The sequence below is a fragment of the Mesoplodon mirus genome, assembly GCF_964341445.2.
Source record: "Mesoplodon mirus genome assembly, chromosome: 17".
In the NCBI taxonomy this organism is placed as follows: Eukaryota; Metazoa; Chordata; class Mammalia; order Artiodactyla; family Ziphiidae; genus Mesoplodon; species Mesoplodon mirus.
In genome coordinates, this window is record NC_138993.1 from 9,569,817 (window position 1) to 9,587,119 (window position 17,303).

General features: G+C 43.8%; 1 protein-coding gene across 8 annotated transcripts in view; it reads right to left on the reverse strand.

Moving 5' to 3' along the window:
- The window catches only part of STARD13 (StAR related lipid transfer domain containing 13), a 337,847-nt gene that overhangs the window by 25,918 nt on the left and 294,626 nt on the right, over nucleotides 1–17,303 (reverse strand). For all 8 annotated transcript variants that reach the window (XM_082602001.1, XM_082601998.1, XM_082601996.1 and 5 more), the window contains 4 exons: nucleotides 11,284–12,683; nucleotides 10,049–10,222; nucleotides 8,748–8,907; nucleotides 408–606 (listed from right to left, as the gene is read on the reverse strand). In XM_082602001.1, the coding sequence (XP_082458127.1) occupies nucleotides 408–606; nucleotides 8,748–8,907; nucleotides 10,049–10,222; nucleotides 11,284–12,683 (1,933 nt within the window). The remainder of the gene's footprint in view (nucleotides 1–407; nucleotides 607–8,747; nucleotides 8,908–10,048; nucleotides 10,223–11,283; nucleotides 12,684–17,303) is intronic.

A 17,303-nucleotide genomic window follows, 5' to 3' on the forward strand; every position in this document is an offset into this window, starting at 1 on the left:
TACATTTCCTTTCATTTCTAGTCATTTTAACACATTTGGATTTCATATATCCCAAGGAAATGCTTTCTTTTTAAAAACACCTATATATAAAATAAATTCTATTGTGTTACCTTTTCATTTTAAATTTATTAAAAGTATATTGAAAGTTAGTTTTTATATCCTACATAAAACCCTATTGAGCAGGAAGATTTTGATGTCAAAAACGTATTTTCAAATGCATAAAATATAGCCTGGAGATTTCCATATTGAAGTGTGAACAACGTTTACTTCTGGAGAGGACGGTAGAATTGTAACTTTTATATACTTCTTCATGCATTACTTGTACAATTAAAATTCAATCTATAGAATTTTGTTTTTTAGGTGGATGAATGCACTTGAGAACACTGATCTGCCTTGTTCCCACTTACACTGATAGATGTGGAGGAAGGTCTCGCTGAGCTTGTTGGTGAAAAGAGGCTCAGGAAGGTCCCGGAAGAACTGCTTCACCATATCCGCCACGTCGTAAGCGGATTGGTCCTCGTAGCTGACGTTCTCAGGAAAGCTCTCGTTCATTTGACGTAAGGCATGGATTCGAGACTTCACGCCTGATTTTCGAAAAAGACCCACCTGAAACAAGCCACAGTGACGTGTTAGTGAGGCCACTTTTGCCCCAGACATTTTCTTTCTACTGCAAGCACACTGAGGGAGATGAGAAGGCAATAGGACCAGGACTCGATGACTTGGAATTGCATCCAAACTAGTATATTGTAAATGACTAACTTAGCTACTTTGGGCAGTAGCTGAACACTGACTTCCTCTCCCATGAAATGAAAATAAGAATAATAGCCCAGCTTACAGGGCTCCTGAGAAAATATACGTGATTGTGCTTTGTGACTTGTCAAGTCTTACAACATGGTAGACGTTATTTTTTTATTCATTTATTTAACAAGTAATGATTAAATACCCCCTATATATCAGGCATACTTATATCTTCTAAGAGTCATTAGTGAGCAGGCCAGACAAAATTCCCTACCTTCTGGCGTGTATACTTTAGTGGGGGTTTTGGGAGACTTCTGTCAATGGAAGGTTTGGTGGATCCCAGATAGGTAAGCATATCCAATGCCCCTTTGAAGGAGAGGTTTATAGGGAATATGCTCATGAAACAAAATATCGTTAAGCACATATTTTGATTGACAGGTCTTACTTATATGCTTTTCCTTCTTCAGAATCCTTGTAACATATGCTTCTCATACGATGCACTTACTACTCTACCTGGTTAGTTATTATGGGTAGAAGCTATGGCTGTAGTGAGAATGATTCCTAAGTGGCTTTCCTTCAGACTTCAAGACACTGTATTACGCCTTTTTCATCCTTAGGGCTTAGACGACTCCTCTGCTTGATAAATGGAGCAATAAGGCACCGAGGGGACAATGCCCCTAACAGGAACGAGTGAGGGGCAGCAGAGCCCTGTGAGGATGGAGGTTCCTGCAGTGGTTTCCAGGTTATGCTGTAGGCTCTCCCCAAGTGGACCTGCCGTCACCCCAAAAGAACTGAGCTTCTCTGGGAGCCCAGGCTTATAGTGAATTCGTATGTCTACTATTTTTAAATGCCTATAGGGCACTGAGTTTCTCAAAACTGGTTCTTCAACCCTCAGTCTCCACTCTTTTCACTCCCCAAGGGCTCACTGGTTGGCCCACTTCCACATTCCCAGTGGTCAGAGAGGTGGGCAGCGGCCTCGAGTCAGCACTGCTCTCCCTCCTTATTCCTGGAGAGACACACTCCAGGTTGTCTCACTGGCTGCTCTGTGTGCCAGGCCGGCCTCGACCCAAGCTCAGGGGTCTGAAGAGAGCTCTCTTGGTTGCTGCTATAAACAGAGAGCAGCGCTAATTCTTTTAAACTGCATCACAGCAAGGGAAGGATTCCAAGCAATCAGAGAATACTCAGGTTTTTGTATACGTCAGCTGAATGGATCGCAGGGGCAATTATACCCCGCTACTTTTTGTGGCAATAGAAACAGAATTCTTAGTAATACTTCTTGGCGTTCCAAGGCTTACCACCCTAATTTCACAGAACAGGATATTAAGGCATGGTATCACTTAAAATATTAATTGCTTTCTTTTTTATTCTTAAAGTTTGGAATGTCTAGAAAATGCAAAACGTTGCCAAGAAGAATCCAAAGAGCATTTCTCTTCCTCTGGCAACTACTCTAAATTTCATCAAAGGGCATGAGAAGAAAGCATGTCCTGTCAAAAGAAAAGTTCAAGATGTCAAATGAGTGATTATCGAAGTGAGATCCAGCCTTGATGTGTTTACATCTCAACTCTTCTGATTCTGGAAGGAGGCCCGGGACCGTGCCTCAGGGCTGTGCTGCGCGGGAGTTCTCAGAAGCCAAGTGCGCCAGAGGTGAATTCCTCAGTGTGACTCACAGTTATCCTCCTGTGAGTTGGTATTATTCCATTTGAGAATTCCTGTTATTATTGTGTTTTAACAGTAGAGAAATATTGATCGGATTCTATAAAAAGAATAAAGCAGACAAGTGTTTGTGAGGACATCGCAGAACGAGATTCCTCTTTTGTCCTCTGTGTCTTGCTGGCTTTGATTTTGGGTGCACAGTGATGTGCAGGTACACACACATCCCAGTGGTGTTTTCTTTGTATTGTTTTGTTTCCAAGTTTCTTTCTAGTTTCAGCAAATATTGTGATTTTAATTATTTTAGACATGTCTGGAGCTCTCCAGCTGCGGGCTCCGAGCTGCTTATTCTGACTTAGAGCTCACAGGATGTCCAGAGGGTTGTCAGGTATTTATTTGTTCTGCCTCAATTTCTGACAATAACCTTCCCGTCCCACCCTGATCATCCAAGGGACGTGGGAAATATCTGTGGGTTCTGGGGATTTTTGTTGGAAGCACCGAAGGAAAGTTTTTTTCCTAAGCCTAATAAAGTAAAGGTGGTCTGAAATCAGATTCCAGATGTTGGAGTGGAGGATGGCGGAAGGGAAAGATGGTAAGGGCGCCTGTCTTCAAAGATGTCACTGAGCTAATGTAAGAACTAACCCTGGAACTGTCCTGCTTCCTGCCTTCTTGTCATGTGACCGTGGGAATTTTCTATAGTTTAAGCCATTTGGGGGCAGGGCTTCTGGTCCCTGGAGTGAAAAACTCCCTGGGCGTGGTAAATAGAAGCTTCCTCTAGTGATGTAAAGGTCCTGGAACCAGAGAGAAGAGCTTCTCCTACCCATCATCATAGAGCAACCAGGGCTGTTGGCCCATGGAGTTGGCAACCATCATTACTTCTTCTGCAAAAAGCTTTCAGAGCAGTGATAAAATATGCATTTTTGGCTAATTTTTTTTTTTTCTAAGTAAAAAGTGGAGGACCAAAGAAACCACTTTAAAATGGGTTTCTTCTAAGGGCACCCTTGTCATCACAGCCAATGGAAGGCAACTCCAGACCCTTCAGCTTCATTACAAGGAGGACCCAAGATGTGTGAAATGTCTTTCATTTGCTTCCGTGTGTCACTGGTGGGAGGGTGACCTGGGTAGTCACACGGGGACCCACACTTGGTTTAACGTTCTGTGGTCACCGTTTTGAAATTCTTCATTATTTATATGCACTTTCATTTTGCACAAGGCTCCACAAATTACACAGCAGGGCCTGCTCTCATGTACCTCGAAAGCACGGCTCTAAGACTCTCTCTTAAAAGGTAAGAATAGAGGTCAGCGATGCGAAATCCATTTTTTAAGCTTCTCTCTTGCACATAATCTCTCATTTCAAAGATAAAAGGATGAACAATGAGTGTTGCTCTGATCTAGTTTTACTTTCCTCTCTCTTTAGTCTTCCACCCAAAAACTCAGCTATGAAAAAGCAAGGACTCGGGCTTCCCTGGTGGCGCAGTGGTTGAGAGTCTGCCTGACGATGCAGGGGACACGGGTTCATGCCCTGGTTCGGGAAGATCCCACATGCCGCGGAGTGGCTGGGCCTGTGAGCCATGGCCGCTGGGCCTGCATGTCCGGAGCCTGTGCTCCACAGCGGGAGAGGCCACAACAGTGAGAGGCCCACGTATCGCCAAAAAAAAAAAAGCAAGGAATCAAAGTATAATTTAAAAAGATAGGCGCTGGAACATCACTCATCTTACCTGAGGTAGGCAGCAGGGAGGGTGATGAACAGGCGGCAGGTCGAGGACACTTGTACTGAGTATGAAGTGTCTTCCCAGCATAATTGGGCTTTTAAAACTTACTGCTCCATTAGAAGGAGAGCTTGGGCATGAGTGCTGCATTAGAACTCAAATTTCATCTAAATAATATTAAATCTCCTACTTGGCATCCTGTTTATGCTAATCCTTGCAGCACTTAATGATGTTTGTCAGGAGTTGCATTTCCTCTTCTTCAGGGATGTGCTCCGCTAATGAAGAAAAGTTGGTTTTATTGAGAGAGCGAGAGGGTCCTAAGACCAGTATGTGGTGGGTTCTTATGTGGAGCACTGCAGGCTTAGCCACTCTCTGCCGTGACTTCATATTCATCAGGGGCTGGGTATGACCTGTCCTTCTGTGCAGCTGATGTAAGGCAGAAATAAAGCTCAGCCAGCAAAGCCCGCTCGTCTCACAGACTGCTGCGTCTGAATACAAATGGTTCAGAACTGAAGGCTAAACTCCCTATTTCATCTCCAGCCAGCTGCCAGGGCAGAAATGGATACACTGTGTTTCCTCATACGGAAGCTGTTCTGCACTTGGGGGTGCAGGAGGTGGAACGGAGGTCTTGTTTCAGGACTCCATAGGGCTGTCTTCAGCTGTTTGTGATGAATGTTTGAGAAGAATGTGTAGCATGAGGGAGAGAAGCTGAGCTTATTGCAGGAAGCCTCCCTCCCTGGGATGAGGGGCTGAGCCTTGGGACAGTCTTGCATGGTGGTTCGAGGGGACCGTGTAGAGGCAGGCAGCAGAGAAGCCAGTTAAGGGTGGTTTAGAGGACGGGTATTCTGAGACCCTCTGGTCTTGCATGGCCGGGGGGCTGAGATCTCAAGAGCCTGTGTAGACCTGAGTCTTCCCTTCAGAGGAGGTGCCGTTGGCGAAGGAAGGACCCTGATCTGGTGTGTGTCCGCTCCTTCCTTGTGACTCTCATCCCTCCTCTTTCTTTTCTGATTCATTGGCTTTTATTTGCTCAAGTTCGCTCTTAAATCTCTAGAACAGTCTTCCTCCTGAGCCTGGTTTTCTTCGATTCTTATTATGTTTCTCTAGTTTCCCCTTGTCCCTTCCTATGACCACCTTCCTTCTTCACAGGGACCAGAGGGGGGCTCTGTGTGCTGCCCACACTCTGTGCTGATGAAGGGGAGGGACATACGAGGCGGGGGCCCTGCTGGCGTTGGGTACCCCATAAGGGGAGGAACTGCATTCCATGAAAGTCCCTTTGACATCTCGAGGATTTTTTCTTTTGATGGATACAAGAGAAGGGTTGCCTTGTTCATTGCGGTTACATTTAGAATCAGTATTTATGTCTATGAAATGAGTCTTTTTTCTTATAAAGCTTTGCCAGCATACTGTTTTTCAGTGTGGTGTTCTTCCAGATTAAAAAAAAAAAAAAAACAAAATAGGGCTTCCCTGGTGGTGCGGTGGTTGAGGGTCCGCCTGCCAATGCAGGGGACACGGGTTCGTGCCCCGGTCTGGGAGGGTCCCACATGCTGCGGAGCGGCTGGGCCCGTGAGCCGTGGCCGCTGAGCCTGCGCATCCGGAGCCTGTGCTCTGTGACGGGAGAGGCCACAACAGTGAGAGGCCCGCATACAGCAAAAAAAAAAAAAAAAAAAATTTATAGGCCTGAAATGGAGGCTGGGAATAACCCAGTGAGTAGAAATTGAGGGGGTTTTGGTGCCACTGTCCTTCTCTCTGTTCATATGACTGTGTCTTCAAACAGGAGACTGGGCCCAGTAACAGCAGTGATGCCGGTGATACTCATTATTCAGAATCTACAGGGGGCAGGATTGGTTTCCATTCTACATAAAGACTATGCGGTGAGTAGAGTGGTGGTATTACAATGCATTTATACCCAATCTTGTTCGAGAAAGAATTCAAGGTGACTTACAATGATCTATAAAGTATAGTAAGATGCAATTAAAGATAATAGATGAGAGGACTAGAGCAAAAGGAAAATAAAGATAGAGAGGGTTAGCAGGAAGTAGGAATGAGGTTCACACACAAAATTCATGCCCCCAAATTATATATATTTACTACAGGCAGAACATGCATTTGGCTTCAATAATTCTAGCAGCCAGTGTAGAGAGGAAAACATATCCAGCTGAATGAGTCTGCTATACCTAATATAAATACCGACCAGTTATCTAAAAACAACAATTTTTTCAGGTGCTGGGGCCAGAGAAACAAATTCTTTCATTCTTACAGAAAAGACACCACATGATATAATGATCAACATCATCAACACAATCCTGAGAGTGAATGCATCAATGAGTTGTTTAGGGCCACTTCTCAAAGTGTCCCTCAATGCTAGAGATGGCATCACCCCAAAGTCCACTGGGACAAGCAATTCTAACAGGTGGTAGCAAAGTGCACTTGTTAAAAACTTGGACTCTGTAGATAGATTTTCAAGCAAGTGTTGGTTCCACATTGCCTCCTAAGGGCTAACCCTGCCCAGGGTGGATGTGGGATTAAATGAGGCAATGCTTGCAGGATACCTAATATGATCCCTGAAACATGCTGGGCATGCAAGAAAGGTTACTATTATTGAATGAATGGCACAGATGGCCTGCATTTACTTTAAGCATTCCTGAACAAACACTGTTTTCTCTGAATAGAGCTTTTGCTGATAAGCATCAGCTAGCTGGCTATCCATTAGAATGTTTGGAACAAAATATTTTCTATGCTTGGTAAAAGGCAGAGCCAAACACTCTAAGAGAATCAGTCAAGAGGGGAGATGAGCCTTACATACCCTTATGAAAACTGAGAAGCCTGGAAAAACATGTGTCCGAATAACAGGCTACTCTCCACAAAATACAATCTTGGGTCTGTACTAATAAACCAGTAAAGGTACAATTGAAGCCACAAAGTCCTACTCCAAAGGGCATGGTTGCAGTACTTTCAGGGCCACAAAAGAGATTAATTAGAGTGGGTATTTCCAAATATTCACTCAAGCCCACCTCCCCAAAAAGTTTTCTCAGTAAAATACCCACAGACCCTCTACCTTTGATTAAGGTGTGCTTTTGATAAAAACTCTAAAATTAAAAAGAAAACAAATCTAATGCTTAACAAACCAGATTCAATGGATTGCTCTATTGGGATGTTATTCAGAAGTCAACTGATATTGGGGCATCTGCCAAAGATGAGCACCATTAGTTTTAGACAAGTGGTCTCTTGCCCTTCTTTCTGAGAAACAACAGGCAAGCCATCCAGGCCATTTCTCAAACAAAGCAGCCATCACCACCACAACAGTAACAGCAACGACTGTTACCCTCACTATAACATCTACATATGAAAAATGTAGACATGTGTATTATCTAAATTAGGAGTTGGAAGGGGAAATGGAGTAATGCATTTAGTTCAATCAACAATGGCACTGAATGAAGAAGTTACTCTCATTCTTACTGAAAACTGGTATCAGATTCATCAAGAGACCATCTTGATTCTTAGCGTGATCTCAGCATTGGGGTAGAGACAAGCGTCAGTTCATGAATTCGTGTAGCTCAGCTCATTCCTGTCCACTGAGCCCAAGGCCAAGAGAAAATCAATGAGAAGTGCAAATAATCTTAGGTTGGCACAGATTATTCACAGGGCATTACAGAATATGATGAACAAAAGCCACTATAGAATAGTTGCCTGAAAATACCCCCACTACTCAAGGCTGTAATTTATCAAGCAGAATTTTATTTTGGACCAAATGTCTAACAGAGAAACTAACGAGTGTTAATTCCGAGGAGCAAAGGCTTGGCCTGGTTAATTATAGGATGGGTTGCATTCTGGGCCAATCAGAGTCCACCATTGTGATGGCCCCCCCACAGTCCTGGAGACGAAAATGATCTCCAAGACTTTTGTTTAGCTTGAGCTTTTTAATCAACTCCACAAGATGAGGGAATATTTAATTTAGCTGATATTATTTTCATACTTTTAGAAGATTTTTTGATGTGGACCATGTTTAAAGTCTTTACTGAATTTGTTACAATATTGCTTATGTTTTATGTTTTGGTTTTTTGGCCCTGAGGCATGTGGGATCTTAGCTTCCCGACCAGGGATCGAACCCGCACCCCCTGCACTGGAAGGTGAAGTCTTAACCACTGTACCACCACCTATTTTCATATTTTACTTGCACATTTTAAAAAGATATAAATAAATTTTTTGAAAGATATAAATAAATTTGTCATGTTGCTTCTTCAAAAAAAATTTAACAAAGGGAGATATAAAGACCTAATTCTGGTTAAAAAAAAAAAGACAAAGAGGGATAACAGAATGATGTGAAATTAATGGTGGCACTGAGACCATAATTAAAAGGAAATGCAGCAGACACAGCTTTACTCTGTTTCGGGGGAACACAAATTAGCCATTACAGGTACAGATGATTAACATGAGCTTTCTGCAGTCACTCCAGGGTGTCCTTCAAGTTGCCAGTGAGGAAACATCCTCACACAGCTTGACAAGGATGTCACCTGGTCAGATTAAATACTGACCTATAAAGATCACAATGCCTTTTATTTTGGAGAGGCATGTCTTGTCTGATCCTGGACAGATCTGGCTCTGCCTGGCACTCCATACATCCCAGGCTGTGCTTGGGATTTACGACCCTACCTGATCGAGGCAGTTGCTGCGTAGATACCTCAGGGCTTGCTGGATACTCTGTGGCAGGGGCTGTCCCGTTCTCTGGACGTGCACGATGAGAGGGATGCCAAAGACTGTCTTGTCTCTGTAATCAGGAACTTTCATCCTCTTCATGAACTTTGGAACTGCCCTAGAATTCACAGAAAGCAGGTCATGCACGCCTCATGGAGCACACTGTGGGGACAGGCTGTGAGATCAAGAGGGAAGCCAAGCTTTTGTTGGAATATTGGACAGGCCCGGGGGGATTCAACATTTCTCTCTTAATTATTCACATTACATAGAAGGACTGTGTGTGCCCCGTGCCTCTGTTAGACCTCTAACTATTAAACAGCATGACTCACGTTAGCAGAATGGATTTATGGCCCTGCTTTCAAATCAAGTGCTGGACTTTCCAGTTTAATTGTGACAGACACACTTCTCAAGTGGTAAACACTTAAACGTCCCCAGCAAGACATAACAAAACAAATTAAAAAATACATCAAGAAGAAGAAATCTGGTTGGGGTTGGGGGAGAAAGAAGGGGAGAGAAGATAAATCACATTCCTAGACTATATCCTTACTTTTCTAGAACCAGTTGTACCTTTTAAAGGAAATTTTAATACACAAGCATATATTGATTTGACCATGCAATTTATAACTTTCTAAAATATTTTTATAAAAGCATTGCCGATTCTTCTATATGACAATTAACAACACATTTTATTTTTTTCCAGATCCACCAAATCATCTAAAATAGGTCCACATTCAAGTTCCAACATATGCTTTTGTCAATCCCTTATTCCAAAGGTTTACTGCATATTCTTGTTTTCATTTGCCAGTGAAATAAAAGCAGAACTGTATATGAAGAGTTCAATGCTCTTTGAATGAAGCAGTTCTATAAGTGTTGAGCTGCATTGGGCCAGAAGGTACAAGAAACAGATGTTTCTTTGCAAACTGCCAAAATTACTTGATGGCAAGTTTATTTTTAATGTCTCTGTTCACAACTAATTACTCTTTACTTGTCCTTTTTCCTTCTTGGAGCCTGACTGCCTTCCCTGGAAACTGACAGAGAGCTACAAATAAAGCAATGCTTCCTGCAGGCTACATCACATCCAAGCTTTGGCAGCCCAGAGGTGGACAGTAAGGCAGAACTCTGGGCATTATTTTCAGGAGATTGGCAGTGAAGGCAATGAACAGATTGTTCAGAAATCAGAAAGTAAATACTGAAGTGTTCGCAATCGCATACTGAGCCCTGGAACAAACAGTCCCCTCCTAGGTGAATGGGCTACGCACCACGTCCAGCCGTGTTTGTTGGACATGGAGTGCTTTTCCATGATGGCCGTGAGGCGAAGCAGTGAGAAGCGCTGGAGCAGGTTCAGCTGGCCGGCTGTCTGACCGCTGATGTGGGGCGACGCCGTGGACGGCTGCGGCTGGTGTGAGAGCTGGAAGCTGTTCCACCGGAGTCGCCTTTACCGGAAAGACCGTCAGAGAAGCCAGTCACAAAGGGGACGTGTTATAGGAAAATACAGGATGTTATTAATTGTTAAGTAGCTAATCAAAATAGTTTCCGAGCCAAGAAAACCACAAAGCAAATGGAACAGAAGACACAAAATGTACAGAATAAACAGAAGAAACTATTTTTCCCAAGTGTGACAAATCTGGAAAAAGTCACTATCTGTTTCATTAGGAGGCTTAAATAAGTGATATAATAAATTTTATGTTTGTTTATTCCTAAACTCATTCCCAAAGTGTTGAAAGCAGCTGAGACTGTGTGTGTGCATTAGAGAGAGAGAGACATTCAGACAGACAGACAGACAGTGACAGAGAGAGAGCCAGAGATCGCAAACGTTTGGGAGCTGTAGAGTACTGTCCCACTGCTGTCTTGTCTCCGCACTCTGACTGGTGAGCAGCACTGATGAAGCACTCCTGAAGTGATGACACGTCAGTCAATGAGCCCCGAGAGCCATCACTGCCTCAGTGAGAAACCCAGCAGCACATACGGTAGGCTGTTCCTACTGCTTAGGCCCTTCCAGGGCCATTGTCTAAGGAGCTTCTGAAATGGTCGTTGTACAACAGCTTTTATGTACTTAGTAATCGGCATTTTCAAGCCAAAATAAACTTATGAAGTGTGTATACATCTTAGATCTCAGAAATTTCTCATGGAGTTTTTTAAAAGTTTAAAATTTGGGGTAGAGATGCTTTGCAAGGTCATGGGAAGGGCCTGTGCACAGGCAATGGACCTTCTCGTCAGTGCTTTGCACATAAGAAGCTCAAAAATTTTTTTTTGCATAAAACCAAGATTGAATTAAAGGGTAAACACTAGGAGAAATGAATGTGAGTTAACAGGGATTCAACCACCACAATATCTGCACAAAAGACATACTACTGTTCAAATAATTCCCAACCGCATACATCACTTAGGACAGTGTTAAATATTTAGAAGGTACTCTATAAATGTTTGTTAAATACGTAGACCATAATTATTATGAAATGGATTAAACATCATTTCACAAAGTCATGCCACCAACCTGTTTGGCCTGGTCAGAGAGGCCCCTACTCCAGAGTCCCTCCTTTCTCTGACCCCAGCGGCCTCTGATTCATTAAGAGACGCTCCATCTCTTTCCACATCACTGGGTGTTGTCCGACCTTCGGAGACAGAATTGCCTTCGAAATCTAAGGCGATCTGACTAGGAGGGGGAAAGGGGCAGAAAGCAGCTTCTCCGGACAGTGCATTATGTGTCTGCAGTTCAGGTAACAGGTTTTTGGACCAGTCATCCACTACCTCTTGGAGCCCGTTGACATGATGCAGAATGTCGTCCAAGTGAGGGAAGAGATCGTCCTTCTCCAAGTCCAAAAGATCCCCGGTGCTGGCATACAGGTGGGAGCCGGGGACGTTGTCATAGATGCTAACTCGACTCGCTCTGTGGCAGGACGCCATGAGCCTGGGCTCCCGGGACCCAGGGCCTGGCTGTCTGCCCAGGGAGACGTTCCCAGTCCTCCAGTTAACCCCGCTGCTATTGTCTGATGGTGAGAGGCTTTCGATAGAGAGCGCCTTGGGGAACGTTCCTGGTTTGTGGTCCTTGGGAACGTGCACCACCAAGTTCTCTTGGGAATGAAACTCGCGTGCGTGGTTTTGGTCCCCTGCATCCCGCAGTGCTGTTCCCGCCAGCACATCCAGGTCTTCTAAGTACATGCCCCCACGCTTGTGGGCCTCCTGGCATCTTCGCTCCTTCAGGCCGGGCGTGCTCACCCCGCTGCTGCTGTTTTCCGACGGGCTGCTCTCACCGCTCCATTTGCTGGGGCCTGGAAGCCCTGTTTTACAGGCAGCGGGCGATGAGTTCTGGAGATCTCCATTTGGAATCTGGATGCACTGCATGGCCTTGAAGGACTCGGGCTCCTGCTGCAGCACCGGGCCGCTGATCACCAAGCCCCCGGTCCGCCCCGACCCCTTCTGCCTTCCCTGCGCTCCTTTCCCTCGCAGCGTTTCCATGCGTTTCAGAAATGATTTGGCTCTGGCCCGGGTGGGCTTCTCATTCTTTGGGTGCAAAGGGTGCTGGAGACCGTCTTTGGGGGACGGCGGGAGGCTGCTGCCGCCCAGCGTGGCGTCCAGCATGGCTGGGCCGTGGGCGCAGTACTGCCCGGGGCCATCCAAGGCCTCCCGGCCGGCGCCGTAGCTGCCCGGCTGGCTGCGGCCGTCGCTCCCGCCGCTGCTTTCGCTGTGAATGGAGCAGACCTCGGGCTCGCTCAGGTCGGTGAGGACGCTCTCACTGCTGGTCGTGTTTCTCATCCTAATGTCTCCTGACGACCCGTTTCTGTCTCCGCCGGGAAACACTGCGTGGATGTCGTCCACGCGAGACCACCGGCGGCTGGTCCTTTGGAAAGTCCATTTGTTGCTGATGCAGAGATCTTCCTCATCAGAATCGTCACCCTGGGAAACATCAAGGATGATGCTCATTTACAGGTGGCTGGGATGGAGAGGGGAACCTAGGTGAGCACAAACACGGTACCCCCACCTCCTTTTTCTCCTTCCTTCCCTGTCGCGCGTGCTCTCTGGGTTTCCTGGGCACCTTTGCTGGGTCCCTCCACCGTCTTTATGGTCCCTACACCCTCTTCCTTCCCAGTAGCTGGAAGATTCCTTCCCAACCCGCGAAGCTCTCTTCCTTTCAGTTTTCCTTCCTTCCTCTCTGAGAAGCTTCGTTGCCTGATTGCAAAGAGGGTGTCATTATTATCAACTAGACAAGCCTAAATATAAACACCTGTGGTTCCTCTTTTCACAGAGAAACTGAATCCTGCCATAAAATGCATTCACTTCTTCCCTGAAACCTCTTCATGGAACCCCAGGACCATATTTCCAGCTTCCCTCTTCTGAACCTCGGAGCCAACACTCCTTAGTCTCCCAGACTTGATTCTTAGCGTTATGTTCCCTGTGTAAGTTAATGGCAAAATTATCTCCGAATTCCTGGAAGTAGAAACTTGGGAGCTATTCTAGAGACCCCTGGTGGAGGAGAGTCCAACCCAGCCTGCACGGCCGGGCCGGCCTTCTTGGTTTTAATTAACCCTGAATTGGAGTGCCTTCGTAGGACACGCTTGTCCGGGTGCCGAGGCCCCAGTGCTTTGCCCTGTCGTACCTGCTGCACCTCACACATTTCTCTTACTTGTCTGGGTTCGTAGCCCCTGAGAGAGGAGAGTCTGGGTTCCCTGAGGCCACAGGTGGCTTTGTTTCTCTTTGCAAATCCCTCTGGCCAAGCCCAGCACAAACTCGCCATCTAAATAATTTCCTTCTGAGATGAACTGAATCGTCCGCTCCTTCTTCCTCCTCACCATGCGTATGACCAAGACCCAACTCTGAAATGATTCTCAGATCTGCTCCCCCATTCATATCTTCACTCCCATTCCCCAGGGCAGGTCCTTGGCACCTCTGGCTGGGTTATCACAGTAAAAACCAGGCCGGCATCTTCTCCATCTAAACAGCTTTCCACAGTGTAATCCAATTACAATCACAGGTTTTCCCAGTTTAGAAGCTTTCAGTTTCCCTCAGCCCTCCTAAGTCTTAGTATGGCATTCGAAGCTCTTTCGACCTGACTGCAGTGTGCTTTCATTTCAGCTCTTCCTCCCACTGTTCCTGCATTCTGTTCTCTGACCCACAACTACGCCCCAACACCCAGCTCTGTTACAGGATTAAGAGCCTAAGGGGTATATATGGTCCCCATGTCCTTCCCTGGTCCCTGACCATTCTTGGGTACTCAGCTCACGTGTCTCTTTGAAGCCTTTCCTGACAGCCCCAAGGCAGTGACTGCACTCCCTCTGTACTCCTGTAGCATTTGGTTTAGGTCTTTATTGTAGCATTTATTATAATACTAACTTAAACTCATGTCACAAGCACCCACTCTCAACACTTACAGGTAAGCTCATCAAGCATAGAGTAACTGCTCTCTCTCTCTCTCTGTGTGTGTATAGTTAATTGGATTAAGTTTATTTCACTTTACTTTGACATCTGGTTCTAAGACCTGGTTCCCAGTGCTAGTGGTTAATACCAGTTAGACTTAGGTGACTGTACACAAGTTGCTTACTCTCTCCACAGTAAGTTTTTATCATTTATAAAATGGAACTAAACATAGGCCCTGCCTCGTAGGTTCGCTGTGGGGATTAAATGAAGTACTGCATTTAGTAGTCCCTCACTGAGGAGTATTTGTTCATTTGTTATTTTTCAGTGTCTGTTCAGTTGCTTCTGTGCTACCTGTCCGTGTAAGACAGATGGCTTATCTATCTGTCTACATATCTGGCATCCACCTTATCTCCTCTGGACTTTGCAATATATTGTTTTCAAGGAAAAATAAAGAGATGCTTAGTCAATAAATGTGGGAGCTTCTCATTCTTATTTATTTCCTGAAAATCTAGGTTTACATGAGTTGGACTAAATGACACATTTGAACTTTCATGTATAAGGTGAAAAAAGGTAGAAAACCATGGTACTCACAAAGAATTCCATAGCTGTGGGAACACAGTAGGAAATTAGCTCTGAGTTTTTAAAAAGTTGTACAAAACTTTGGCAAAAGAGTTTAAAAATTGTACAAATGGAAAAAAAGGCAAGACTGTAGATAGGATGATGAGTCAAAAATATACTTTCTTTGTAGCATTTTCTACTTCCTCTTTCCCTGTAATGGATACAATAAACCCTGAAATCTGAGAGTCATTTAAATATCAGGTACTGTGATAGGTTGAAGGTTGAGTTTATTGGATTTTCATGACACATTTCAGAAAGCTAGTGAGAAGTTGATATTAAGTAATAAGCATTCTGAAAAAGCCTTTTAGCAAATAGTTTCTGAAAAGGCAAAAGAAGGATATGCTTTTAAAGAAAATACAGATATTTAAAAATAGAAACTACAATATTTAGTGTTAGCTCCAACGAGCTCTCTAAAGCGAGCCCAAACTTGGTTACTGATGCTAGCAAACCACATACTAGTTGGATAAGGACTTCTTTATGTTGGTTTAGAAAAGATGCCAAGCTGGGCACTGTGGGCTGGGGATGGAAAGCCTGCCCCCATCTGCTAGGCTCTAAAGAGCTTATTATACTAGCTGTGGGCAAAAAAGGGATATTTAAAACCCAACCAAGGCATATGAGAAAGTGGTAAACTCCTGGGAAAAAAGGCAAACAGTTCAGAGAAATTTTGCAGTATTTAGATGGTTTGAACCAAAACAAACAAACAAAAACCAAAGCAATAAAAATCAAAAATAAAACAGAGAAAAAAGAAAAAAATAGGCATCTCCTTTAGTACCCTGTGCATGCAATTATCATAGTATGTCCAAAGGGTACTGACACGATTCTGTGTCTGTTTTTCCCACTAGTGCAGGATCTTTGAAACTATTGATAGTGACATACAATAAGAAATACATTTTTCTGTTATAAGATAAACAGGTACTAGAGATGCAATGTACAACGTGATAAATATAATGAACACAGATGTACGTTATATGTGAAAGTTATTAAGAGAGTAAATCCTAACAGTTCTCATCACAAGGAAAAAAATTTTCTTTTTCTATTTCTTTCACATTGTATCTATATGGAATGATGGATAGTCACTAAACTTATTGTGGGAATCGTGATGCACGTAAGTCAAATCATGCTGTACACTTTAAACGTATATAGTGCTATACATCAATGATATCTCAATAAAACTGGAAGAAGCATAAAAGGAAGTAATCCATATACAGTACCTAGAACAGTATATGGAACATACTAAGTGTTCAATAAATGTTATCTGCTAATTTTAAAAAGTACATTTTCCATCACAACTCAAGGCCCACATACAAATTACGCTAAAGTGAAAGAAAGAAAGAAAGAAAGGGAAAGAAAGAAAGAAATTTGCACTATAATAATGATCTTTGTCCTCTGATACTTTACATTCTAGTTTAGTCTATTTCTTTTTTTTTTTTAAATGTTGTTTGCAACCAACAAAATTCATTTGATAACCCACCAACGGGCCATGATTCACAGTATGAAAAATACTAGAGTTTTAGTTTTTTTATACACTCACAGCACAGCAGACGGTCAGGCACATAGCAGACTCCCCAATAACTGTGAAAGTGTACTGTTTAAGAGATGATCAGATTTCATCTGTTTGATATTTTTTAAGGCTAAAAACAAATAGTTTGTGATTATTTAGAAATGCAAAATGGAAACCTCTTGGAGTCAGATGTGTTTATGAGAAAAACACACCAAACTAACTTTATTCTCTTATCTTAATGATTTAGTAAACCATGGAAATACTATAGACGTGGAGTGTCTGGATTTCAGCCAGGAACTGACAAAAGGCTCTCATGATATTGTTGTGGCCAAGAGGGCAAACTGCTGGAGGCTACAGAGCATTTTGTTAGTAGCTGGTTGAGTAACTCCATCAAAGAGTGTGATCAAACGACTGAAAGTAACTGGAGAGATCTCTGGGGAATGCCTTCAGGTTATGCCCATTTTAAGAATAACTTGGGGCTTCCCTGGTGGCACAGTGGTTGAGAGTCCACCTGCCGATGCAGGGGACACGGGTTCGTGCCCCGGTCCGGGAGGATCCCACATGCCGCGGAGCGGCTGGGCCCGTAAGCCATGGCCGCTGAGCCTGCGCGTCCGGAGCCTGTGCTCCGCAACGGGAGAGGCCACAACAGTGAGAGGCCTGCGTACCAGAAAAAAAAAAGAAAAAAAAGAATAACTTGAATGAGTCAGAAGAATTCATGTATTTTTAGATGTGAAGATGGCACAGATTATGCACTAAGTGATCTTGAGCAAGGCACCCACTTTGAGACTCAATTTTCTCAGCTGTAAAATGGAAATGATAACAATACACATTTAGCATGGTTTGTCAACAGGATCAAATGAGATTATATATGAAAATGCCAGATAAATCTTAAAATGCAAGATAAAACTAATTATTGTTGTTAGAGAATAGTGATATTGAGATGCATGAAGATCTTAACAGAATTGAAGGATGGCCTGTTAATAAGATGAAATTTCATGAAGTAAAATATAAAGACCTTAACTTCACAAATCTATTATAGGATG